Source organism: Dreissena polymorpha, chromosome 12 (assembly GCF_020536995.1).
Source record: "Dreissena polymorpha isolate Duluth1 chromosome 12, UMN_Dpol_1.0, whole genome shotgun sequence".
In the NCBI taxonomy this organism is placed as follows: domain Eukaryota; kingdom Metazoa; phylum Mollusca; class Bivalvia; order Myida; family Dreissenidae; genus Dreissena; species Dreissena polymorpha.
The window spans coordinates 21,207,650-21,234,105 of NC_068366.1; the positions used below are offsets into that span (position 1 = coordinate 21,207,650).

Below are 26,456 nucleotides of genomic sequence, written 5' to 3' on the forward strand. Positions count from 1 at the left end.
ATTAATTCGATTTAATTAACTTAAAAGTTATTAAAAGGTTTATTAAATTTACATCGTTCTATAGTTATTCGGAATCGTAACCAACGGCCTTGCCAACACGACGTTAACGTGGACATTCACCGTCACGAACGTCAATGACGCGCCAATGTTTTACGGTGCGCCTTACAACGTTACGGTGGACGAACTCAAGCCGGCAGATACGGTGAACCCGATACTCGTGTTGTCCGTCGGCGATCCGGATACGGGGTTGGGGAACCAGACGTTTGAACTGGTTTCCGTGGAGGCTGAGTGTGCGTATTGTCATAATCTTATGGATCCTCGCTGTGCGAAAACGGGGCTTAAGTCATGTGCGTAAAGTGCCGTCCGAAAATCAGCCTTTGCAGTCCGCATGGCTATTCAGGGATAACAATTTCCTCTTTCAGGGATGTTTTTGTTTAAAGGTCTCTTCTAAACGAAAATCAAGTCTTTTCGGAATGGTTGGTTAATCTGGGATGACACTTTACGCACACGCATTATTCTCCGTCTTCCTAGAGCGAGGCAAAAATTCATTGTGTTATTCAGATTAATAATGCTTGATGTTTAATACAGGTTAGATGATAGTATGTTATATTACTCGTAATTCTCAATACTCACCGGTGTTAACGCCGCCACCACAACACCGCAATCACACATGAACAAAATGTAGCCCATCACAAAATATTACAGCTCCGCCGTTACTAATTGCAGCTCAACTGAAAATTCCTGCCCTACCATTAGCACCACTACCATCTACATTTTTCTACCACCAACCAATTCCACAATCACCAACACCACTACTACTACCACTACAGCCACCTCCATCGCCAACACTTCTATTAACACCACCACCATTCAAATCATTCTTGTGTATCACATGATTTCATATTTGTTACTAGTGACCTATCTTGTTGCGTGTCACACAGTAGGCTCTGTCTTCTCCGTTACTGACTATCGCGTCATCCCAATGTTCTTTTTCAGTGACAAACAACGCCCAGTTCAACAACGCGGCATCTTCCTTGTTGTTCTATGTCCCCAAGGTGTACTCTTTCTACGCCCTCACGTTGAACGCTACGGAGAGGAACCTTTATACGTTCCGCGTGAATGTAAGATATAAGTTGCATAATTATTTGCCAACCAATGTAGCTTTTCATTGAATGTATTTAATAATAACGACACACGTACATCGATCAACAAAAAAATCTGTATACATTCTGGGAAATTGTTAGCAATAGAGGCAGTATATTATTGATAACAAATATGTAAGTTATTTAACGAGCCCAGTTCAAGGTCAAGGACGCTTCTTATGGAGTATGTATAGAATGCGTGGTTGGTACTGGAACTGAGAAAGTTTATCCGGTGAGGTTGGCTTAAGTGAGACATATTTTTGTCTTCTTGCGAACCGGATTAACTTTATCAATCCCGGAAATAATCCGCTTTATTACATATATCATGTTTTCTACTTTATTGGTGTTAAACGTGATTTTAATTAAATGTTTAGCACATGCATACAATTTCAAAACAAACTCCACTTGCACTTTTACGTACAGCCTAACTAAAATAGCCCTCTTTTTATCTTCATCTATTTATTGGTGTGGACTATCTTAAAATAAAGTTATGTGCCAGTTTGACTTCGACATTGAAGGTCTTGATTTTTTTAACATTAATATTTCGCAAATATTATTTAGAGAATTAATTAACATTGACCTTTAATTTAAATACATTTGACTTTAAAACACACCAAAGATGAAGAGAGTGGTACGATAGGTGTTTACTTTTTTATTTCTTATGCGTAAATACATGTTAATATAGTTTCCCGTTTTAGAAATGATCAATCTTGTATTGTTATTCATTTATAAACACATTTAAACACCTTATTATGCGACACAGGCGTCGGACGGCGCAGGTTTGAGCGCCATAACCTATGTTTACGTTCACGTCCGGGACTTGAACTCGGCTCCAGTCTGTGGGCCCAACAGTGTTTACAATAGCAGCATCGACATCCTGGCTGTGCCGGGAAAACAGCTGATTCAGCTTCGTTGCTGGGATACCGATATCGACACGAAAAATAAGCGTTTACAGTACGCTATAACCGGGGGCGACGCCGGTATGTTTACTTTTGTAATATGACGTATACAATAATGACGTAGCATGTAGTGTAAATAATGATGAAGTTTGGTTTATTTCTGCAATATTTCTGGTGTTTTGTCATAAGTGGATATGCATAATCAAGAAATGGCTTTAAACAACAGACACGAGGCGATGAAATTATACTTAAATGGCATGATCTAAATAAAACACAAGATCACCTGAATGATTGGTAACGTGATTTCATTCTCTGGTCACATGATATATTGTCTACATTACGTATGATTTATTTTGCTAATAGTATATATGCTACACAAAGGAAGACACGCAACAGAAAAACAAAAACAAGTTTTGTAGAGAACCATAATACAATTTTATATACCAAATATCAAACCCGTGGGTTTTGTTTTTTCAGAGGAAAATATTTTGTATATATATGTGTTAGTTTGCTATATAAATATATATAAACTATCTATACCCGATGAATGCCTCGAGTTTTGCCCCCAGGGTCATGATTAATTGAGAAAATGAGCCTTGTTCTGGAAAATGTGGGCTTAATGCAAGTGCGTAAAGTATCGTCCCAGATTAGCCTGTGCAGTCCGCACATGCCAATCAGGGTCGACATTAACGCTTTAATTAAATGGTTCTTTTAAAGGGAGTCTCTTTTAGCGAAAACCCAGTCTCTTGGAAAAGTGTCGTCACTGAAATGCCTAGTGGACTGCATTAAGCCCAGTTGTCCCAGTTTGAGGCTCAAATGATTCAATCAAACGTAGCAGACGGCTACTACGCGATTATCCATACCAAATGCGGACCTTGCATTTTCATAGCAAAGTGTTTTTCTTAAAAAACCTTTTATTGTTAAACGTTTTTTCCAGATAAATACTTTAACGTAACGGCCGACGGCGTCGTAGTGGTTGGCAAGCCTCTGCCGCGTAACCTTCTCTACCAAAACGGAAGTACGGTGCTAAGAATCAGAGTTCAGGACAGTGCTGACGTCCCATTAGATGCAAACGTGACGGCAATCATCAGTGTTGATAGTATGTGTGTGCTTTCTAGTTTTTAATTGATGAATAATAATTATTTTGGAAAAAACAAGATCTGTCATACCAGATCAACAATTTTGAGAGCAAATGATCTGACTGTAACTGCCAATTGAAATACTGAAGCAGGCCATGAATTAGCAAGTTCTCTGTAAATAATTAAAGTTTATGCAAGCTTTTGTCGATGCAAATACTATTATTATCACCGTTTTGTTAAGTTTAACAGTTTGATGAAAATTTGCAAATCGCTTTGGGACAAAATAAATTGAATAAACACAAGAACAAAAAAGCATGAACACTATAACAGAAAAACAACAACAATAAAGCTAACATTTTATAAACAATGTATAAAAAAGAAGCATTGGTTAAAATCGAATATTTTAAATATAATTATCTTACTAAATACATTGATTAATATTGTCAGGGTGTGTAATTTTCCAGATAAGATCCCTGCCACATGCTCTCCGGGTTTCACACCCCCTGGGGTCTGGGTCCAGGGAAGATGTGCCATCATCACTATGGATTGCACCGATCCCACAATGGTGACGCAAACGTAAGTACCTCTTATATGAACCTCGTTACGGAAAAACTGGGCTTAATGCATGAGCATTTAGTGTTTCCCAGATTAGCCTGTGTAGTCCGCATAGGGTTATCAGAGACGACACTTTCCGCTTAATGTGGATTTTCGTTTAGAAGAGATTTCCTTAGTTTAAACCTATTAATTTTAGCTCGATTGAATGTTAATTTGAAACTCTCTAGAGTCCGTTTCCTCGGACGAGAACCTCGGTGTCTTTGGGTGAGATCCAAAGAACGCTACCACTGTCGGGATTCGAACCCGTTACCTCCCGATCGCTAGGTGGACTCCATATCCACTACGCCACGGCGACCTCTTAAGCAATTTCCATAAAACGAAAAATTCCATAAAAGCGATAAGTGTCATCACGGATTTGATTTTGCGGACTGAATTGGATTATTCAATTACCGTTAATCATAAATTTAGAAAGATCGGCATGTATCGTGTTAAGTCTTTTTTACTATGAACCAAATACTTTTAACACGCCGGTGAATACATATATCTGTAAAGACTACGGTATCATTATATAACCTAGTTATTTATTCTTAATTTTGTGCTTTGTAAAAATCAATTCAATTGACATATGTAACTATCTTCACCAGATTTATGGTTTTATAATGATTTCTGTATTTATTCACGTGTTGTCAAAAAATGACCATATAGAAACAAATATAGAACAAAGATGATCAATTTCAATGTAAAATGAATTATATTTTCCACATGTTGTCAAAATTCAAATGACGATGAAACAGTAAAACAACAAACACAGTGCTTTTTCAATCACTGTCCAACGGGTAAATTGTGAATACAATTCATCCAAAGACCAAGCATTCCTTATGCACCAAGTACTGGTTCTACTCACGAAATTGACTATTAAGCGCCTCAACTAGCCTTGGATTTAGACACACTTCTATATGTAGCATATTTCGATATGATATGATACGATTGTGTCTATGTTAATGGTCTATTTTCAGCCATTTGACGTACTTGCTGTCCGGTAACTATACTCAGGGATTTAACAACGGTACTGTGGAGGGCAACAAAATAACTATGTGCTATAAGCTGGTACAAAGCGGCAAATTTGAGGTAAAGCACCTAATTTTTGTTAAATGTAGAATATCTGTCATGCATTGATGCTACAAATGCATATCTGTGTTCAATACATTTGCTTTTATTGTAATTAAATAGTTTTAAATTCGTTTTTGAATTTAGTTTTTTTTTCAACTTTAAATATTCAATAAAGTTTCGCATAAATCGTCCCTGACCTCATCCTATTCTTGCTGTTTCAATTTACGTCCGTTTTGAACCATTTTATTGCAACATGAAGCCCATTATTTTTTTAAAGGGCTACAGGTGTACAAAGGACAGGTAGTTTGAAGTATTTCTCAATTATTTATATGTTTTCTTCTTCTTGAATCTTATGCTTCAAAATCATACATCCGTTACCGGGGACATGTCTCAACATTGATCTTTCGACGAGTGAAACATCGAATTATTTTTTATTAAAATAGGTTTTGAATGTATGTTGTAAGGACATGCGATTAAATATACATATAGATGAATGCAATTGGTACTGGTTAGTTTTACTGGATTGAAATTTGTATATTAATGTTCACATGTCCGATTGTTTCAATAAGAATATTCCTTGTTCGTTTCTAGATTATTGTGGATGTGGATAATGGCCTCAGCAACGCCACATATCGGCAGTCGATCGACGTCAACTACTCTCAGGCGACGCCAGTTTTTAGCGCCTCTAGATACGACAGAAACGTCAATGAGACAGTCGCCGTTGGGTCGTTGGTTTTCACGGCGTCAGCAACGTCAGAAAATCTGATAGGCTCTATCGTTTATCGAGTTCGAGGTAATTGTCAAAGAAAAATAGACGCTACAGCTACCGCTGCAAACACATTAATTAAGAGATTGCACCAAATGATCACCTAAAACAAAACAGTAAACGGACTATTACAATATATAAATCTGATATTACGCATATAAGAACTGGTGAATTGCCGCACAAACATTTTGTTACGGTTTTTAATTTAACAACTTTTAATATTCATACTATATAGAATAAATTTACATCAAATAGCTGTCTATGTATTAAGATTCATTTCTACGAAGATTTGTCTTCGCTTGCTAATCAACCTACGTTTCCCAAATTGCAGCCGCGGAGCCAGATAATGCCTGGAACCAATACTTCAAGTTTGATGGCACATCCGGTATTCTGTTCACTAATAGCTCATTGAAACCGCTTGCGGACAAGCAGTATGTTCTCAAGATAGAGGTTAGTGGTCAAGACCGAAATGCATGCAAATCGAACGAAGGCGTTACTTATCCAAGTTAAACGCGTTCACGTATTCCTTTCACTGGTGTACACGGTTGGTTTTCTGTGTTATTTAAATCAGTGGAATTATGAGAATCCTGTATAAGCACGTCCGAAAAGTATCAGTATATTTGAAAGCTCATAATTTGATGCCCACGGGTTCAATTTCCAGCGTAACAAAGAGCTTGTTTAGATATTGATAATATAATTATATATCTCCACCTACCGTTTATTTATTTATAGCTGACGACATTCACGGGCTTAATCATGGGCTCTGAGTACATTTATTTTTTTGCAGCCTCTTTCCAGAACACATATGCGTTTGTTAGTTGAGGATCGAGCTATGACCAAACTACTGTTGAATATAATAAAAATCCAAACAAAGAGACAAACACATATCAAAATCTCATAACCATCTCTAGGCCTTTACTAACTTGCGAGATGGTATAGATGGGACAGGCAAATACATTTTAATGGTCATTATCAATTGTTGTCAGGCGGAAGACACCGGATCAAAACTGAAGTCCGAAACAAGTCTGCAGCTGAGCATAATTGACATAAACGAGCCGCCGCAGTGCAACGTGAACGCAATCAACGTCAACAACGTCCCAGTTGACGTTGACGTCGGTACCGTCTTGGTCACATTTGCGTGCACCGACGCTGATACGAAACCGGCATTCTCGACTCTTCAGTCGTCTTTACAATCAGGTAGAGACTTGCATGTTTTAAAATAAAACTACCTCCCAAACACTTACACATGGTTTTGCAATGCGTATACATGTATATTAAACCTTTTGTTTATTCCGCATATACATGTACTAAGATATTTTTGTTATCTTTAAACATGAAGTGTGATTCAAGGATGTGACATGATTTTCTGCACTCAATCCATTATTTTGTTTTTCTTAAAAAATATATGCATTAAATGAAAAAGTATACAAACAGTCTGTCTATCTGTTTGTTTAGATACATGGAGGAAAAACAGCAATTTGAACCCATACATATTGGTCAATTTAACAATCAAAAGGTATCAACTGAGGAATTTCATTAAATGTGGTTTTCAAAACAGTGAATCGACCATATTGATAATACATGTTTATTCTGCCATATTTAAAAATACAACGTTTATTACTTTAAATGCATGATTCCAGACACCCAGTCGTTCCGTCTCAATGCTACGGGACTATCCGGTTCCATAGAAACCAGCGCCCTTTTAGGGGTCATGCAGGGGTTATACACAGAGACCTTAAAGGTCCAGGATGAAGGTGGACTGCAGTTTGTCAAGGTCATCAACATTACCGTAAACCGTGAGTTTGAATTTGCCAATAAAGCGTTTTTACAAGTGTCACCCACTGCAATAAAGAATCAGCCATTCATAACTTACAATTCACATTGACTTGTGAATATTGTTATTTACTCCAGATCTAGCCCATGCTCCCGATGTTGTTTCCCGTATTATTTAATATCTGAGTTTATTTAAGTAGTTTATGCTATGTTCTGTTTTGGCAGAAAAGCCATTGATTTAACTATCTGGGGTGTACGCAACAGGCCATATCAGAATGTGAACTTATCAATAGTCAATCCCCCTTACCGCAAGACTTCGGATATATTTTGTTGTTTGTCTTTGAGTGTTTTTTTTATTTCTCGGGAACACCTTTCATAATTGCATTTCTACATTGAGTCAGTCCTATCTTTCAACGCTTTTCTTATCTTTTAACATACAAGTTGTAAGTTAATATATTTAAATATATGATTTATACCCAACACATGTTTATAAAAAAATAGAATAAATAAAACTTTAATGACAGTTACATTTCAAAACTTTTAGAGACCCTTGCTTACGTGTACACATGGGCAACAACAATAATACCAACATCCGCTGTATCAGCAGAAGAAACTTCAACAAAATAAAGACAATTCATTAACTTGGAAAACACAATCAATATGCACCTGATGATAATAAAATGTTTTCAATATGCACCTGATGATACATAAAATGTTTTCAATATGCACCTGATGATACATAACATGTTTTCAATATGCGTCTGATGATACATAAAACGTTTTCAATATGCACCTGATGATCCATAAAAGTAGGGATGTCAACGAATATCCGAATATTCGGTCCCGGACCGAATATTCGGATACTGTTTTCCGAATCGAATATTCGGAAGAAAAAATAAAAAATCGAGTAATTTCAAAGACTTTGTATTCGTAAAATTTGCTTCAAACATTGTCAAAAAAATTGTTCCTCGTGTCATAATGTTTATTCCGGTAGGCGCGATAATGCGTCGCTATGGTGATGACAGTATACCAGTCATAAATCCCGCTAACAAAGCCAGACACTTTGTGTCAAAATTATGATAGGTGCAAATGGCGTCGGCAATCAAAACACCGACCTGCACTTGATCCAATGACTCGAATTACATTTAAAATTATCAAAGATTAAATGAGTAAAGGAAAAGCCAACTTTGTGTAAAAAACAAATAAGACCGTATGGCAATTAAAACACCGACCCGTCTTGATCTAATAACTCGAATTACATTTAAAATGATCAAAGATTAAATGGGTAAAGAAAGAGCCGACTTGGTGTGAAAAACAAAACAGATCGTATGGTTATAATCACGTTGTCCAATCAAAAAAGCTTTTAGAAAATAATTTACTCAACCTCTAATGAGTATTTGCGTATCGTATGGTCCATACATTAATTAATTACTCAATATTCAATCAGGTATTATACTTAAAGAAATGTTTTTGGTATTTCACCCTCATTTAATTGAAAATATTATAATTGCTACACGCATAAAGTAAATATCTGTCCAAGCAAAATGCCACCTACGCCTTCCGCTGCTTGGAAGTATTCCACGATATCATCCGATAAGAAGTCGCCGATCCAAGTGTCTTTTAAACGTGGCAACTTTAAAAGACTGACTGTTTAGTCTGTTAAACAGGTTCAAAGTGTGTTGTGGCTATGTACATAATTCGTTTAAGTTCAGCTTTAATTATATGTAGATCTAACTGTTTTGTCATGTAATTATTTTGTCGTCATGTAATATTATGTTTCTCGTTCTATTGTTGATGTACGATATTAATAGTTTAAAAACAGTTTTTGTCATTCAATTTTAACAATAAAAAATAATCAACAAAATCAGCTTCGAATTAGCTACGGCAACGCTGTGTCAATATTTAGTCACTTCCGGTGAACTTCCGGTAAAAACGAAAGTAGAATTCATGGAGTAATGGTACGGTAAACAAAGTTGACTTTTTCCCAACAGATGTTGACCGAATATCCGAATATTCGTTCGGAAGGGTGACCGAATATTCGAATACTGAAATCGGTATTCGTTGCCATCCCTACATAAAAGGTTTTCAATATGCACCTTATGATACATAAAATGTTTTCGATATGCACCTGATGATACATAAAATGTTTTCGATATGCACCTGATGATACATAAAATGTTTTCAATATGCACCTGATGATACATAAAATGTTTTCAATATGCACCTGATGATACATAAAATGTTTCTATTGTTCTGTTATTCTATTTGTAGTTTTACAAGCGCCTGTGCAACTATTGTGTCGCATATTCTCTTTGTAGTTTTACCACCGCCTGTGAAAGTGAAGGTAACGGAAGTAAGCCACAATCACGCCAAGGTCACATGGTCATATGAACGCCCAGATTTCACAAAGGTCACCAACAGCTACGTTGTCACTCTCAAAATGGCGGGAGGATCGGCCAGTAATTTCAGCCTGACAGTATCAGACCCACCGGAGATGCGACTAGTAGATTTGCAACCGGAAACCAACTACTCTGTTGTGGTGACTGCCGTGACCGTGTATGGCCGGCGCCCCTCGTCTGCGATTGATATCAAAACTCTCGGTAGGGTTTTAAATAATTGAGGTGGTTGAATGCTGTTCTGCTCATGAATATCAATAATATTAGAGTATATAGTAGGTGATGTGCTAGATTGCCTTACGTCATTATTGAATTTACAAAGTGTTAATGCGAAATCAACCACACTTGAAGCAATGCTATAGCGTTTTATCCTATACAACTACATCGTAAAACGTAGCTAAGCTAGTAAATAAGGTGTCCGCCTAGCGACAAGAAGGTCCAGGTTTCGATACCCACTGAGGGAGCGTTCCTACGATCTCCCTAAAGACACAAAGTACTGGTTCTACGCAGTAAACGACTAGATGTCGTTTCAAGAAATCTAAGTCTTTTGATGCAATCGGGCAAAAAAAAAATAGATTTAAACAAAACTTAGTTTCTTTCCTTATCTAAGTTCTACTGCCATTGCTTCTACCTTCAGCAGTAGAAATTTAATAAAGCAATGTTGCCGGGCCGGTACTCGAACTAAAATGCGTGATTGATTGTTGAGCTAGCTTGACCAGATCCTTCCTATATTTTGATATGTATCGGTTGAATCTATTTTTAGCTGTTCCGGTACTGAGTCACGTGACAGCGACAATTCGTGCGCTGCAGATTACGTACGATGAGAAACTACGCGATCCGGAAAAGACATACTATTTCGAAACAGTAACTTTCGTACGGGCGCAACTTGAGTTCGTATTAAAGCAGCCACGATTCAAAGGATTTGCGAGCCTTGCAATAAAAGGTTTCAGGTGAGTATGTTGAAATTTTCTTTCTGTAACAAATCGTTATAATGCGATATGACAGATGAGAAAAAATCTTATGTCATTAATGTGCTTTTATAATCACTTTATCGTGAATGATAATTTTATTTGTTTGATGAATAATTTCTCACGATCAATGGTACCAAATGGTAAGACGTAATAAAGTGAACGCCCTTTTATGTCCGAACGTATATAGGGGGAGCAAACAGATATAATCTTGTCTGTCCGTCCGGCCTTCCCTCAATACATCTTATTTAATTCCGCGCATAACTGCTTAAAGTATTACATTTTGATTGATGACACTTGAAAAACGCATCAACCTGTATGTGAACTTTTGCATCTTATTTTTTACAACACCAGAATAATGATTGTTTTAGTTACACATGCAATTTTGTAACCTGTATCTCGAGTTATTCAAGAAATTGATGTGCTTGAGTAAGGAACATGAATATAGCCTTCACGCGAGCATGCGCACATGTTTCATTTATTAAATTATTTACTTAATTTGAGTTTGAATAAAGTGGAGCGTGGGAGCCTCCGCGTCATACTGACACGTGACACATGTATTACAGCTTGAATATGTTTGTGACATACATGTGTTTGCTTAATCTCAACAATATATTGAACAGAGAGAAACAATGTCGTGTTGAACATAACGAAAAGTTATGATATGTTTATAAAAAAAGAAAATACTTTCATTTCTATTAATAATGTTAATATAAGTGTACGTAATTTCTCCACAAAGCGTGTTCAGAGTAAATTTAGATATAAGTCGGGTCATTCATAGGTCTGTAATGCTTCTCTTGCATTAATTCTACGTGCTGTTTCATGATTATTTGAGGCGCGTTCTGTGACAATTGTGTTTTATGCATGTTCGTAAAGTTTGCAGTCCGCGCAGGTTAATAAACGACGGCACTTTCCGCCTAAGACTGGCTTTTCGTTGAGATGAGACTTCCTTCAAACGAAAATTTTCATAAAGGCGGAAAGTGTCGTTCCTGATTAGCCTGTGCGGTCTGCAAAGGCTTATCTGGGACGGTACTTTACGCACATGCATTAGGCCCCGTTTTCCTTAACGAGGCTCATTTTTGTTTTCTTCAAGACCTGCAAACAGCATCTACGTAGATTTTGTCGTGGCGGTGAACCAGTCAGGAAGCGCTCAGGAGACGATTGCGCAACTCAACGCCACAGTGACCTCCGGGTGGATGGGGAACATGTCGGTCGACTCCTCCTACTTTGTAGTCACATCTGGAGGTAAGCGTCTGCTACGGAAATGACTGAATCAGTTCGAGTCATTATTTTATTGTGTTGATTTTGATGCAATATAATATTCTATTTCGTGATTATCTTTGTTTATTTTAATTGTCTATTTTAAAATGTTTTTCTAATGATTAATTTGTAACTAACACGTAGTTTATAAATATATAATAGTAGTTTTATAATACAAATGAAATTTTCTATGATAATCAAATATTGAACAAGCAATTCTATAAGTTATATAAGCAGAATAGCCTATTTTTTTTTATTGGCATGATATCCTATACATGTGTATATATATATTCATCATTTAAAGGGATCTTTTCACGCTTTGGTAAATTGACAAAATTGAAAAAAGTTGTTTCAGATTCGTAAGTTTTCGTTTTAGTTATGATATTTGTGAGGAAACAGTAATACTGAACATTAACCATGCTCTAATATAGCCATTATATGCATCTTTTGACGATTTTAAAACCTAAAAATTATAAAGCGTTGCAACGCGAAACGATTGAATAATTTGGAGAGTTCTGTTTTTGTCGTTAAATTTTGTGAAACTACGAAGATTGCTTATATAAGGTATAAAATACGTCACGAACATGTATTCGGCGGAATAGCTCAGTAGGCTAAAGCGTTTTTACTTCAGGACTCTGGCAGGACTCCAGGGGTCACTGGTTCGAAACCTGGTCCGGGCAATGTTCTTTTCCTTTTTTTATTTTTTTTCTTGATTTTTTACTGGAGCTTTTACGATCCATTGTTTACATTTATCAATATAAAGCATTTAATGAATAAGTTAAAAAAAATTCCAATATCTGTGAAAAGGCCCCTTTAACATGATCGAATTATGCATGGAAGTTACATACATAACATGTTTAATTTCAGATAAGTACATCAAAATCAATAACGTAACGTTTCGCCCGGTGAACGTTTACAACGGAACGAATGTCGATCTCACATGTAACGTGGTAACCGTCGGTTACAACGCCAGCGACCCGATCAAGAACTGGTGGACGTTTAAGGGGGTTCAGATCCGGCCAACGGACGGCTCTAGATTCAACATTACGAGTTCGATACCCGATCCGAAGATTCCGGAGAACAGGCAGTTTACGCTTAGTATTGAGCCAGCCCTGAACCATCACGACGGTATTATAGTTTAGCTTTAACAGACAAAAATGTGCTTTGATGCAATCATACTGTACCAAACGTAAACATATGAGTGAGTCAATAGTTTAAAGGAAATCTATTAATATTTATGCAGTTCATTAATGGATTTTGATATAATTTATTTAATTTTAAGCTTTTTTTTCTGTTGGACACGCCGTAGTAACAAACAACAACCATTTTTATTTTAGGAGCATATGAATGTCACGTTCAAGACGCACCCGGTAACCAATCAGATGTCGCCAGGATTCAACTTCCGGTCATCGCCCAGCCGACAGTTCTTATTGAACCCACTAACGTCAGCATTTTGTATGACGCCAGCGTTAACGTCACTTGCATAACCGTGATGTCGTATAAGACGTTCAATGACTTTCTATGGTTTAGAAATGGACAACTATTTCAACCAAATGGTTTGTTTCAGATAATAATTCACTATTTGCTTATATATTTCGCCTCAATACAAATTATACAATTGTTTTTACAAATCGACTTTATTTTCTTTATATTACGCACCAAAGTGTTTTTTTATTATCTTCAGTTTAAGAAAAGCATATAATTTTGTAAACGTCATTTTTATTCACACTAAATACGTCATTATCAATAAGAATTCTAACACAGTAAAAACCACAGGAAACATTACTACTCAAAATCAACGAATATTTCGTACAATGTTTCGTAAAATAACGGTAACCTATTAAAAATCAGTGTTCCTTATGGCAATTGCCGAAATTTCAACGCCAGATGTGGTCTGGTAAAATAGATGTTTGTAGATACAAAATGCTCATTTTTATTATTGTTTTGCATATTTAATTCCATCTCAATTTCCCGCAACGATAACTATTCATACGACACATGAACACTAACATGGTGTTCGTGTGTCGTATGAATAGGATACATTCTCGGGAAATAAAAATGGAATCAATTGTGTCACAAATAAATAAAAACGATCATTTTTTTATCTACAAAAGTCAATGTAATCGTACAACATCTAGCGTTGAAATTGTGGCTATTGCTATAAGGAACACTGATTGTTAAGGTGTTAACTTTACTTTACGAAATACTTTACAAAATTTTATAGAGAATTTCTTGACATGCTTGATATCAGATCAAAGGCACCTATTTATAATGTTTGTTTTAACGTAGTCATGGCTATTACGTTATTGTACATGAAGATATATGATGATTTATGAAATTTCCTTACCAGTACGTGTGTTTTAAACATATTTGAACAGAAATGTTTGTTTTACAGCTTCCGCCGTAACTGTTGGCAACGAACATGCAACCTTGACCATTTCCGGCGTCAAAGAGAACGTTGTATACGCATGCGCAGGGCGTAATATCGCAGGGATTGGGCCAATGGTTTCAATGTCCATCCATGTCCGGCCTAAACGTACGTTTGAATAATGTCTGTCTAAACAATATATAAGACACGTTTCCAAAAGCGGTTTCAGATCTGGAGGCTACATAGACAGATTGAAAATTCCTGTTTTTTTGCTGAATATGTAAATTGTTGTAATTATATTTGAAACAAAGATAAAATAATGAAGAATTTGTAAAGCTTTCCTGTGGTATTTCGGAAACCGGTGTATCGCAAACGTCGTAACTCACGACCACACAATACGACGACGGAATATATAACGTGTGTCACACGATGTAATATCACTTAGTTTAATAATAACAATTTAATGTTTATGGTTAAACTTGTCAGATTTGATGAACTAGCGATTAAGCCACACGTCTTTATTATTCCCGACGATCTCTAGTTTGAGTCCTAACGAAGGTAACCGTTTAATTCTTCTTTTACATATAAGATGCTTTGTGCTCATCATTTCTGATTCAATTGGATTAATCGTGCAGTTAAGATATTAGAGAAAATTAATCAAAATTAAACAAATATGTCAACCTTTAAAGGGTATTGTTCGAAGATTATTGAAAATGACAGTGTTCCAACGTTGTGTTACAGATAAAAAAAAAACTAAAAGAACGATGATTAATAATGAAAATATAGTTTATGAATAATCATCATTTGGGTTTTACATTTTTAAACGCTACAAAAACGAACAGATATCATAAGATGGGAAGTTTCAGCATGGTTTCTTTAAATTGTATTACATTATGGACCCGTTTGTATAGTATTCAATACAATGTGTATAACACATTTTGAGTGGTTCACTCAATAGTCTTGTAATCCAAAGATCGTTCGTTTGACCTTATTGGGAAACTTCTTTATTTGTTAATGTAATTATTAAATATACTATTGATGTTTAACTCAAGCAATTTATATCATTTACTCCAAAATATTCCAATATGTGAACAAGTTCTCTCAATTAGTTAATAACTTTGTAAATTAGTTTCTTTGTAAACGCCTTTTGTAACCTGATAGTCTTTGACGAATAAAAGAACGCGCTTATAGCCAAATGCCAATACAGAAACCGAATATGTAGCATCACGCGTAAACAAGAGTCGCTGTTTTTTTTGTTTAAATCTACCAACGAACTTGTATATGAACACTTTTTTTTCAAACTGAAATTTTAGCTAACGAACCAGTTAAGTGTCCGGAAAACAAGGATCTGCAGGGAACCACATGGCCGGAAACGGTTCCAGGCAACACTGTAACTTTCCGGTGCCCCAACGATAGTACCGGTGAGGAAATTCATGCGGAACACTTGTTTTTATGATAAAACATTCAGTTCTTTATTTTGAGTGTGCATACATTCTTTATATATAATTTCTCTAAATGACATGCCAACACTCACGTGAATGAGTTTATAATACATGTTGATTATGGATTTTATTTAATTAATTGTTACTTCTTAACGATACATATATCCTTTTGATGATCTTCCTGGTTTCTATTCTATAGACCTGATTCTTCAACCTAAGAATAAACAACAGCCGAAGTTGACAAATAACTACGGATACATACGCTTGTCGTATTCACACAAGTTTAAATGCAATGTAACTCTTCACTTTTTGTAGGGGATATTTCACGTAACTGTAGCGCCACTGGCCTCTGGGAGTTGCCTGTCTATGCGTGCGTTCGGATCGCTATTAAGACCATTTGGGATACGGTAGGTTCCTGTGTTTCAAGCAAAGCTCAAGCAAAGCAAAACGCCGCATCTACGGTTGATAAGTCCATTGAGCCGATACACACACTAAATAGATACCTTATAGAAAAGGTTGAAACTCATATTAAGGAAACCATGCTAATTTCCAGCTCGTTCCATATAGGAAATACTGCATTCACTCTCCATGCATATTGAAGCACTTGAGTAGGGTGTGTGAAAGGGAAGTAGAAGCCGATAAAATGAAACATTAAATTAAAGGATGTCACAAAGCATGTCTTCGAAAGAAGAAAAATTGAAAACGAGCCTAAACAATACAGTCAGAGTTATAATCAATACTCAGCTTGGTGTCGCACACTGAAGAAATTGTTGAGATTGGAAAGCAGTTCAAATGCTTCACTGGTTCGAAGAAAATGACGGACATGTAGTCGAATTGAATCATGTTTATGGATTTGTTACATAATTATTTACCGGATGTATTAAAACGCGTAAACATTTTGCATGTACATGTATTTATCAAACAACACATCATGTCAAAGCAGCCAAGTAGTTATTGTTTTTGAACAATAATTTTCTGACTCAAAATTAAATGAATATTTTTAACCATCCACAAGAAAGTAAAGTGGAATTTTTGTTTCGACTTTACTAGTGAATTATGTCATGTATGGCAAACATATTGAATATAAATATAAATATTATTCACTTTTTTGTTAATTACGTACACCATTGTAAGTTTACTTGCAGATTAATGTGTTTCGACATTCTTTATGTATTATATGAAATGATGAGTAATGTTTGAAGAGGTCATTGACCATAACAAACAAATTAACAAGGCCAAAGCAATTGTATTGAACGGACACAAATATTAATAACAAGGCCTTTTGTTTCCTTTTTTTTCTTGCCCTAATGTTTGCTCGATGCTTCTTTATCACTACGATTGCTATACATTTGATGTTTTTAATGCAAATCTCTGTATATTACCTTTATCTAAAATGTACATTTATTTATCGACGAGTAGAAGTCTATGAATTTAACAAGATTTCATTCATTGTGATCGCAGGTCAACAACATCAAAGACGGCGCAAGTTCAGTAAATCTCTCCAGCGTTCTTGGCGACCTTTCTGACGTCACTAAGGACACCAACCTTTATCAGGGTGACATTGATACAACCATGAACACGTTGGATACCGTCGTTTACATAATGGACCAGCAGACTATCAAAGACCCGGACACCGAGGTTAGTGCAGCTGTTGCCAAGCGCACAAATGTGTTTTCGATATCAACCTCTGCTTTTAGTTGCAACAGTTTCATACTTTTATTCGAATTGATATCTCTGATGGATGGAAGTTTTGAATTGCATAGCACAAAATTAAATGGCGGTACGAACATTAACATAGAACGAAAATGCGAAAACAGGATAATAGTTGGAAGTAAAAAGTGCAAGTACAACATTTATGTCACAGTTTTAATTGTTATCACATATATCTAATACTTTATCTCTTTGTACAGTCAACATAGTCAAATAATAACGTCGGAATTAAAAAGTAAATTTGCTTTGAACTTAAATCAACGATTTGAAGATATGAACATTGAACTGAAATGACTAATAATGAAAAATTAATTCTACACATGTTTCAGTTTGTATGATGTTTTTTAGTGGGATTTCCTGACAATTGCTAGCAATCTTATAGATGAGCGAAACCAACCATCATGGCAGACACGAATAGAACGGGTGAGAAAACTTAAAAAATGTTCAAATAATTATATGACCGGTATATGGAAATAAGATTTACAAAATGATTTATTACTGTATGCATGCGTGAAAAAAATGTCAAGAAAGAAATAATGTCTATTAAAAAATGGCCGTAAAATATGTCTGTTTTGCCAGTGATTACTTTGATTAAAAATGAAACATCAATGATCGTGTGTTCGTTGTTAAAACACATTATAACCGAAAGTTACAAATTGTGCATCAATACTATTGCTATATATGATTTATTCAGAAACAATTGGGCGCTATCGACGTTCCACAGCTGGTGGAACGATTCTTAGACCAGAAGTTTGACCAACTACAAGCTGACAAGATGCAGACCTTCCCCGTGAAAAACATATGTAATGAAGATTCTTCATTGTGCTGATAACTTATTATGTAATATTTGATATTTGCGCTCACAAAATGGGAGGAATGATACATTGCAGTTGTAGGACAATATGTACATGTTTACGCGTCTTAATTGCTAGGTTGTTTTTCGCTCAAACACTGCTACGTGATTTACCTTAAATTGATGATGATCTGTAAGGAATTACTTAGGCAGAATAATGGAACTGTGTTATAAGTATTTAGTATATTCATCGTATTTTTTGTTTGCAATAAATGTCTTTTATACAGACTCTTTAGCGTATTTCAAGCATGTTTCATATGGGATTCTGGATCTGTTACACAAATAGTTGGACATCAATAGTACTAGACGTTCAGCATGTCAGTAGCTTGTGGTCCATTTACGAAGTCGGTACATTATGTTAAAAGCAATTGCGAACACTCATGAACATTTCTGCAAAGCCTAAATGGCACCGTGTGTTTTACTTGTTTCTTTTCTTGGTGCAGATGTAAACATGGGACAAGGAAAAAGGTCTAACTACCAGTTTCCGGACAGAACCAGCGACACACTTCCGGATTGGCTGAAGGCGACACAGACGGGCATCAATATTCCGGCACAGGCTTTCAACGGTTGTTCTTTTTTAATTCATGAGAAAATCAACTACATGTCTTTGCTTTTGATTGATAACGTAAGATGAAACATTTAGCGACATATGATAAAAACTATATTGGCCGTTATTTAATTTCATTATTTTATGTTTTTTGGAAGACAATATTAGCACAAATCGTCCATATGAAAAATATCCTTTTCTATTTCTTGAACTAAACAGTGTATATGTGTGGACGTTCTCTTGTTGAAACAGTGGTCATACCTGTATCTGTTTCACTCAAACATCTCCTAGTAAGTGTGCACCACACTATCATTTATACACATTATATATGTCAATAAGTTTGAGTTATTTTATTAAAGATTCCTGCATGAAATATTTAAACTGTCCCTTATATTGGTTACACGGGCCCTTTAATTGTTACCCCTCGGGTGGAGTTTGGGTAAGAGTCAGTTTGGGTTAGTCAGTGAGTGATTTGCTTTCTATAATATTTATATAAGAAAGTTTAATAATTTGACTGTAAATCTTATTCCATATGAAAGATATTGCAAATTATTGGGTTAGGTTAAGCAGGAGTAAGGGTGGGCATTTTGTCATAGAAAATATGCGGTGTACGGTATTAGTTTATTAGAATCTTATAATCTTGTACTTTATTACAGGTCTTCCATCTTTGCACTACGCCAGTTCCTTCTACAGAAACATTACACCCATACTGGTCAAGAAACTGATGACAAATGGGTTTGTGAAATTAGTGCTCTGTGAATAAAAAACATTCAATAACACATTTCAAAATGTGTAATATTAATCAACTGTGTCATACGTCCAAACATAGATCTGCTGAAACAACGGCATTGACTTCATATAATGCTTTAATGCACCAAATAAATATACCTTATTTTAATAATAATTGAACATGAGATAATTCAGAAAAAAAATGTACCACTTGAATGAATAGTGTGATGGCAATTTGATTGATGATTAATAGCTAACCGTTCTAAGGCGCCAAAACCAGTTTTATTAAGCGCTTTGTCTGTGATTTTATGTGTGTTGGGTCGTTATGTTTCGTGTTGAGAATTATTATTAAATGAACGACATCTCTCTGCAAAGAGGTCCCTCTTGCTGTTTCAGCTAGCGTATGTCTCGTCTTTTATGTTCATATTGCAGAGTGGTGGAGACTATGAAAAGCACTATGGACATCAACAGTGACATTGTGGCCTTTCAAATAAAAGAGAGTGGGTCTGTACTTGACCCGCCCGCGGAAATAACGTTCCAGCATTTCGATGTAAGTAAAGGTCATAATAAAGATATTAATTACTGCTTGTAACATTTTGAACATTTTCACGTGGTGCATCTTGTTCTAATTTGTGCTTAATTTGCTTTCAACACGTTTTGTTTTTCCTTTTCCAGAGCAATTACTCGAATCCTATTTGCTGTTATTGGAATTTTACTACCGGGTACGTAAGATTAATTTGATGTTTATTTTTAAAAAAGCAATAGTGTCCTAATATTTGCATTTCAATAATAAATTATTGCAGTGTTTGCACAAACACTTTAATTATTTACTTAAACATTCTCCAAAGTAAGACATACCAGAAAGATATCTGTAGTTGAACATTTAGTTTTGAATATGGGTTAGTGATATGAAGTTAGTTTGAATGAATATTAAAGTCTGTAGAAAAATGCAATATTCGATAAATGAACAATATTTAAAATTAAAAATACCGTTTTCTACGTTAACATTTTTGTAAACGTTTTGTATTCTTGCTTTAAAGGGATCTTTTCACGCTTTGGTAAATTGACAAAATTGAAAAAAGTTGTTTCAGATTCGTAAGTTTTCGTTTTAGTTATGATATTTGTGAGGAAACAGTAATACTGAACATTAACCATGCTCTAATATAGCCATTATATGCATCTCTTGACGATTTTAAAACCTAAAAATTATAAAGCGTTACAACGCGAAACGATTGAATAATTTGGAGAGCTCTGTTTTTGTCGTTAAATTTTGTGAAACTACGAAGATTGCTTATATAATGTTTAAAATACGTCAAGAATGTGTGCTCGGCGGAATAGCTCAGTAGGCTAAAGCGTTTTTACTTCAGGACTCTGGCAGGACTCCAGGGGTCACTGGTTCGAAACCTGCTTCGGGCAATGTTCTTTTCCTTTTTTTATTTTTTTTCTTGATTTTTTACTGGAGCTTTTATGATCCAATGTTTACATTTATCAATGTAAAGCATTTAATGAATAAGTTAAAAAAATGCCAAAATCTGTGAAAAGGCCCCTTTAAGACGCAATTGCATCTAATACACGAGATGTATTTTAAAAAGAAAATCGGCATTGAAATAAACATTGACGTTATTTATGGAATTTCAGTATTTTTTAAAAGATGTTACACTTTAAACCTTTTTACAACTTTGCATTTCTTATTACATGAACACTTTTGCACTTATATTGTACCTGCTGCATGTAAGCATTGCTAGAAATGTAGCTGAAAGCACATCGTAGACAGATACGTTATAAAACATTATTCTACTACCACTACAGGACGTTTGTGAGGGACGGTTGCAAACTCGTTTCTACCTCCGCTGAGAAGACAGTCTGTGCGTGCAGTCACTTCACAAACTTTGCCATTCTAATGAGTCCCGGGAGAGCGGTATGTATCTTGTCATAACTCGTGGTAGGTTTGTTTCATACAATGCCTATAAGTAATGAACATCGTCTCAAGTTCATTTGTTTATATACTTTCGATTATATAAGTTTAATATTTCAGAAGATTTATTCGCAGTGGTTTAGTTCAAAAATCGACATTTTTGTTAATTTCTACTTCATTTGCAAGAAATGCATTTATTTATGTTGATGTTTGAAATGCATAACAACAAATACAATAATACTTTACTCTTGGTAGAAGCGTAGTGTGAATACTCAGAAATGCATCATTAGGTATCGCATTAACAAAAACAAATACAAATAAGAGTTGGCAACACATACATATTTGCCCGACTGTTATTGTGGTCGCCAAAAGATGTTTAACGATTTGTACAATGTATTTTTGTTAAAATATTTTAGGGCATGGTATTTTTATAAAGAAGGAGCACCTGTTTAGTTCTTTTATCGGGATTTAATAAGCTGGAATCCGCAAATATTTCACATATAAAAAGTAGACATATTTGCAAAACGCCTAGCTTTCTTTTCTATAGCATTGGGGTGGGGCTTTAAAACCAAATTAGAATTCATTAAAGATACATAGTTTCCTTTGTGTTTGCCATAGTCCAGCCGATGGTAAGGCTTTAGAATACATTTAAGACACATACTTCCCTTTGTGCATGTCAGAGTCAATCCGAGGTGAAGGCTTTAGAATACATTAAAGATACATAATTCCCCTTGTGCATGTCAGAGTCAATCCGATGTGAAGGCGTTAGAAGACATTAAACATACATAGTTCCCATTGTGTATGCCAGAATCCAACCGATGTGAAGGCTTTAGAATTCATTAAAGACACATAGTTCCCTTTGTGTATGTCAGAGTCCAGCCGGTGTGAAGGCTTTTGAATACAATAAAGATACATAGTTCCCTTTGTGTATGCCAGAATCTAACCGATGTGAAGGCTTTAGAATTTATTAAAGATAAATAGTTCCCTCTATGGATGTAAGTGTCCAATCGATATGAAGGCTTTAGAATGCATTAAAGATACATAGTTCCCTTTGTGTATGTCAGAGTCCAGCTGATTTGGGGCTTTAGAATACATTACATATACACAGTTCCCTCTGTGTTTGCCAGAGTCCAGGCGATGTGAAGGGTTTAGAATTCATTAAAGATACAAAGTTTCCTTTGTGAACGTCAGTAGTGTATGTCAGAGTCCAGCCGATGCGAAGGCTTTATAATGCATTAAAGATACATAGTTCCCTTTGTGTATGTCAGTGTCCAGCCGATGTGAAGGCTTTAGAATGCATTAAAGATACATAGTTCCCTTTGTGTATGACAGAGTCCAGCAGATGTGAAGGCTTTATAAGGCATTAAAGATACATAGTTCCCTTTGTGTATGTCAGTGTCCAGCCGATGTGAAGGCTTTAGAATGCATTAAAGATACATAGTTCCCTTTGTGTATGTCAGAATCTAACCGATGTGAAGGCTTTAGAATTTATTAAAGATACATAGTTCCCGTTGTGTATGTCAGAGTCCAGCCGATGTGAAGGCTTAAGAATGCATTTAAGATACATAGTTCCCTTTGTGTATGTCAGAATCTAACCGATGTGAAGGCTTTAGAATTTATTAAAGATACATAGTTCCCTTTGTGTATGTCAGAGTCCAGCCGATGTGAAGGCTTTAGAATGCATTAAAGATACAAAGTTTCCTTTGTGTATGTCAGAGTCCAGCCGATGTGAAGGCTTTAGAATGCATTAAAGATACATAGTTCCCGTTGTGTATGTCAGAGTCCAGCCGATGTGAAGGCTGTAGAATGCATTAAAGATACATAGTTCCCTTTGTGTATGTCAGTGTCCAGCCGATGTGAAGGCTTTATAATGCATTACAGATACATAGTTCCCTTTGCGTATGTCAGAGTCCAGCCGATGTGAAGGCTTTAAAATGCATTAAAGATACATAGTTCCCTTTGTGTATGTCAGAGTCCAGCCGATGTGAAGGCTTTAGAATGCATTAAAGATACATAGTTCCCTTTGTGTATGCCAGAATCTAACCGATGTGAAGGCTTTAGAATACATTAAAGATACATAGTTCCCTTTGTGTATGTCAGAGTCCAGCCGATGTGAAGGCTCTGAGCATCATATCTGCAGTGGGATGTGCCATCTCCATCTTCTGTCTAGCGATCACTGTTGTTGCATATCTACTCGTTTGGAGGTATGTACGCGTTGTTTTATAATAAACCATTTTAAGTTTGTAATACATTTTATGTACATGTATGACTATTAGTTTGGACGTATTGTATGTTGGTTCCTGTTCTATTTGTGTTTTTGTTTATATATGTTGTTGCTGTTGACTTCATTTATTTAATTTGATTAAAAAAAATCAATAATACATCGTGCATGTATTTCGTATTTTCTGAGTTAACTCCCCCTCCTAATTTGTTTCTTCTAGTTTGCAAAGACAAGTTTAGTTAAGGTTTTATTTAGGACTTGTAACGTTTTTGAGAACACAATACACTTACGTAACGATTTAAGGAAAAGGGGAAATAGTCATTGACATGCTTTGAATCACTTGTATGATGCTGCAAACTACAAGTTTCCGATAACTCTTTTCAAGTTCATACTTATATAAAGAAATGCAAAGTTGACAAAAGTCATTGATATCAGCTGCATTATTTTTATTTTACGACAACAAAACACAAGTCCACAATGATATAAATTGAAACAAAACACAGTAATTGACACGATTTGTAACATTGTTGATGAGAAAATAAACGTACAAAATTATATTACACTAAAAAGAAACACCTTCTGCCATTTACACTGATGATATGCACTGATAACGGTTATATAAATATTTTGACTGTTTGTTTTCCAGATACGTCAAGAGCGACCGGGCCGTATTGTTGTTAAGTCTGTGTGTTGCCCTGATTATATCGTACGCCCTATTTTTGGGAGGTGTAGACAGAGTTGCAAACGAGGTTGGTATAAACACAAATATAGAATATATTTGGATAGTTTGATTTAGGTCCAATTAGGAATTTTATTTAACGATTGTCAAATAAAAATATATATTGATATGATGGACATAAAGATATTAATTGATAAATACCTGTTTACATTAAATTCGTTTTTGTAAATATTAATTGACAATGACAAATGAATAAACATTTTAAACTCATAATAACATGTGCTGGACTAAGTAAATCTCTAAATTTATGGCATTATTATTTAATTTCACTAGCATGATTCCAACTTGTCCCCTTCTAGCAGCACTCAACATAATTATAATGTTTATCGACATATTACGCCCATATATTAATCTATGGGGTATAAATCAGTACACAGTTTGATGTTAGACCTTTTCCTAATACAGGCTGCGTGCACAGTGATCTCGGCCCTATTGCACTACTTCTACCTTGTCGTGTTCTTCACGATGCTCGCGTATGGCGTCGAGATTGCCATTTCCGTCATCTACGTCTTCGAGACGGACTCACGGCTTAAGTGGCTACTGCCAGTCGCGTGGGGTACGTCGTAAAAACACGTTGTCTTATTTCAAGACATTGTAGTTTAGTTGTTTCGTTACTATGGATTTATGAACAAACATTGTTAATGCCATTTTACGGGGAATGAATATGTGCTAGCGCATGAAGATGTACTCATCCAACAACATAAAGTTAAAAGAAAGCATTTATGTAATTTGGGACAAATGCTGCTTAAAGTCCACATCATCCTATCTATGTATGATGTGTTTTCCTTCTGAATGGTGGGTCGACACTTTATGGCTTGTGGTACTCACATTAGCTTAAAAGGATGAACACTACGGAAAATCAAGTCATGTTATAATTTATTTATTGTTATATTTCTTTTGTTTTTAATGGATATTATTGATTTATATGTAAACTGAAGCCAATGCTTAATAGATACTGTGGCATAGTCTGTTCTTAAAGAATACTGGCTTGATATTGTTTAAGGCGCTCCAGTCATAATTGTTGCCGTGTCTCTAGGCGTTACGAAAACAGAAGGATATGGAAACGATGAATTGTGAGTTCATTTTATGGCAATTTAAGGATTCGTCTGTGCTATAATTAAAACATTGAATATATTTTATTGATAATGTTGTATGTTATAAAGAGGTACCTACCAAAAAACCAATTTACCATATAACAAAAACAATTGAGCATAAAATAAAGCAGCAAATGTAACCAAAACAAGATTTACTAAAGTTGATAGATTTGACAATCTATCATAAACTTATATTCTATAATATAATTTTCTTTGTTGAACTTTTTTTTCAATGCCTTAATGCACACATGATTGTTTTTAAACTCCAGTTGCTGGTTATCTGTTGAGGATGGCGTACTATGGGCGTTTGTTGGACCAGCACTGTGTATTATTCTAGTAAGTGTCATTGCATAATGTGGAAGTGTTCAGACAATTGTTTAACACGGTAAGCTAGTTGAATTAATGTTGTGTATTTGTCAATCATATTATATTTGTCTTATTTATTTTTTCTGTTGTAAATTCTATAATTGGTCTTATACATACGAACTGTCAATGACAATGTTACGGTCATGCAATAAATTGCTACGTTTTCCGACATTATACAAAACGCAACGCCGTTTATATGTGCACCCAATATCTTTTTCAATTCTTGCTTACAATAATATTTCAATTATGATATATATGCGAATATACATGAATGTTGTCAAATAAACATAAAGTTTTATTTGTTTTTCAGATAAACACTATTATTGTCATAACAGTTATACATAAGATGTTCAAATCATCAGCGATGATGACGAAATCAGATAAGGAAAAGGCAAGGTACGAAACACATCTGAAAATTCTGCAATGGAAAATAGTGTCTTTCACACTTGTTTCAGAGTCTATTTAAATGTGTTCGTTTGTGGTATATGTGGTATATGTTAACGTTATTTAAACATAAATAACTG

General features: G+C 35.3%; 1 protein-coding gene across 1 annotated transcript in view; it reads left to right on the forward strand.

Annotated features, from left to right (window-relative positions):
- The window catches only part of LOC127852427 (uncharacterized), a 111,584-nt gene that overhangs the window by 72,072 nt on the left and 13,056 nt on the right, over nucleotides 1–26,456 (forward strand). The window contains exons 28-59 of the mRNA XM_052386381.1: nucleotides 65–290; nucleotides 997–1,121; nucleotides 1,906–2,122; nucleotides 2,979–3,140; nucleotides 3,585–3,696; nucleotides 4,692–4,803; nucleotides 5,377–5,578; nucleotides 5,883–6,001; nucleotides 6,538–6,748; nucleotides 7,192–7,347; nucleotides 9,643–9,924; nucleotides 10,484–10,670; nucleotides 11,782–11,933; nucleotides 12,816–13,076; nucleotides 13,286–13,504; nucleotides 14,344–14,484; nucleotides 15,630–15,737; nucleotides 16,074–16,165; nucleotides 17,220–17,396; nucleotides 17,817–17,891; nucleotides 18,163–18,271; nucleotides 18,765–18,887; nucleotides 19,525–19,603; nucleotides 20,030–20,147; nucleotides 20,273–20,319; nucleotides 21,407–21,515; nucleotides 23,613–23,716; nucleotides 24,380–24,482; nucleotides 24,878–25,028; nucleotides 25,476–25,545; nucleotides 25,836–25,902; nucleotides 26,243–26,328. Of these exons, the coding sequence (XP_052242341.1) occupies nucleotides 65–290; nucleotides 997–1,121; nucleotides 1,906–2,122; nucleotides 2,979–3,140; nucleotides 3,585–3,696; nucleotides 4,692–4,803; nucleotides 5,377–5,578; nucleotides 5,883–6,001; nucleotides 6,538–6,748; nucleotides 7,192–7,347; nucleotides 9,643–9,924; nucleotides 10,484–10,670; nucleotides 11,782–11,933; nucleotides 12,816–13,076; nucleotides 13,286–13,504; nucleotides 14,344–14,484; nucleotides 15,630–15,737; nucleotides 16,074–16,165; nucleotides 17,220–17,396; nucleotides 17,817–17,891; nucleotides 18,163–18,271; nucleotides 18,765–18,887; nucleotides 19,525–19,603; nucleotides 20,030–20,147; nucleotides 20,273–20,319; nucleotides 21,407–21,515; nucleotides 23,613–23,716; nucleotides 24,380–24,482; nucleotides 24,878–25,028; nucleotides 25,476–25,545; nucleotides 25,836–25,902; nucleotides 26,243–26,328 (4,502 nt within the window). The remainder of the gene's footprint in view (nucleotides 1–64; nucleotides 291–996; nucleotides 1,122–1,905; nucleotides 2,123–2,978; nucleotides 3,141–3,584; nucleotides 3,697–4,691; nucleotides 4,804–5,376; nucleotides 5,579–5,882; nucleotides 6,002–6,537; nucleotides 6,749–7,191; nucleotides 7,348–9,642; nucleotides 9,925–10,483; nucleotides 10,671–11,781; nucleotides 11,934–12,815; nucleotides 13,077–13,285; nucleotides 13,505–14,343; nucleotides 14,485–15,629; nucleotides 15,738–16,073; nucleotides 16,166–17,219; nucleotides 17,397–17,816; nucleotides 17,892–18,162; nucleotides 18,272–18,764; nucleotides 18,888–19,524; nucleotides 19,604–20,029; nucleotides 20,148–20,272; nucleotides 20,320–21,406; nucleotides 21,516–23,612; nucleotides 23,717–24,379; nucleotides 24,483–24,877; nucleotides 25,029–25,475; nucleotides 25,546–25,835; nucleotides 25,903–26,242; nucleotides 26,329–26,456) is intronic.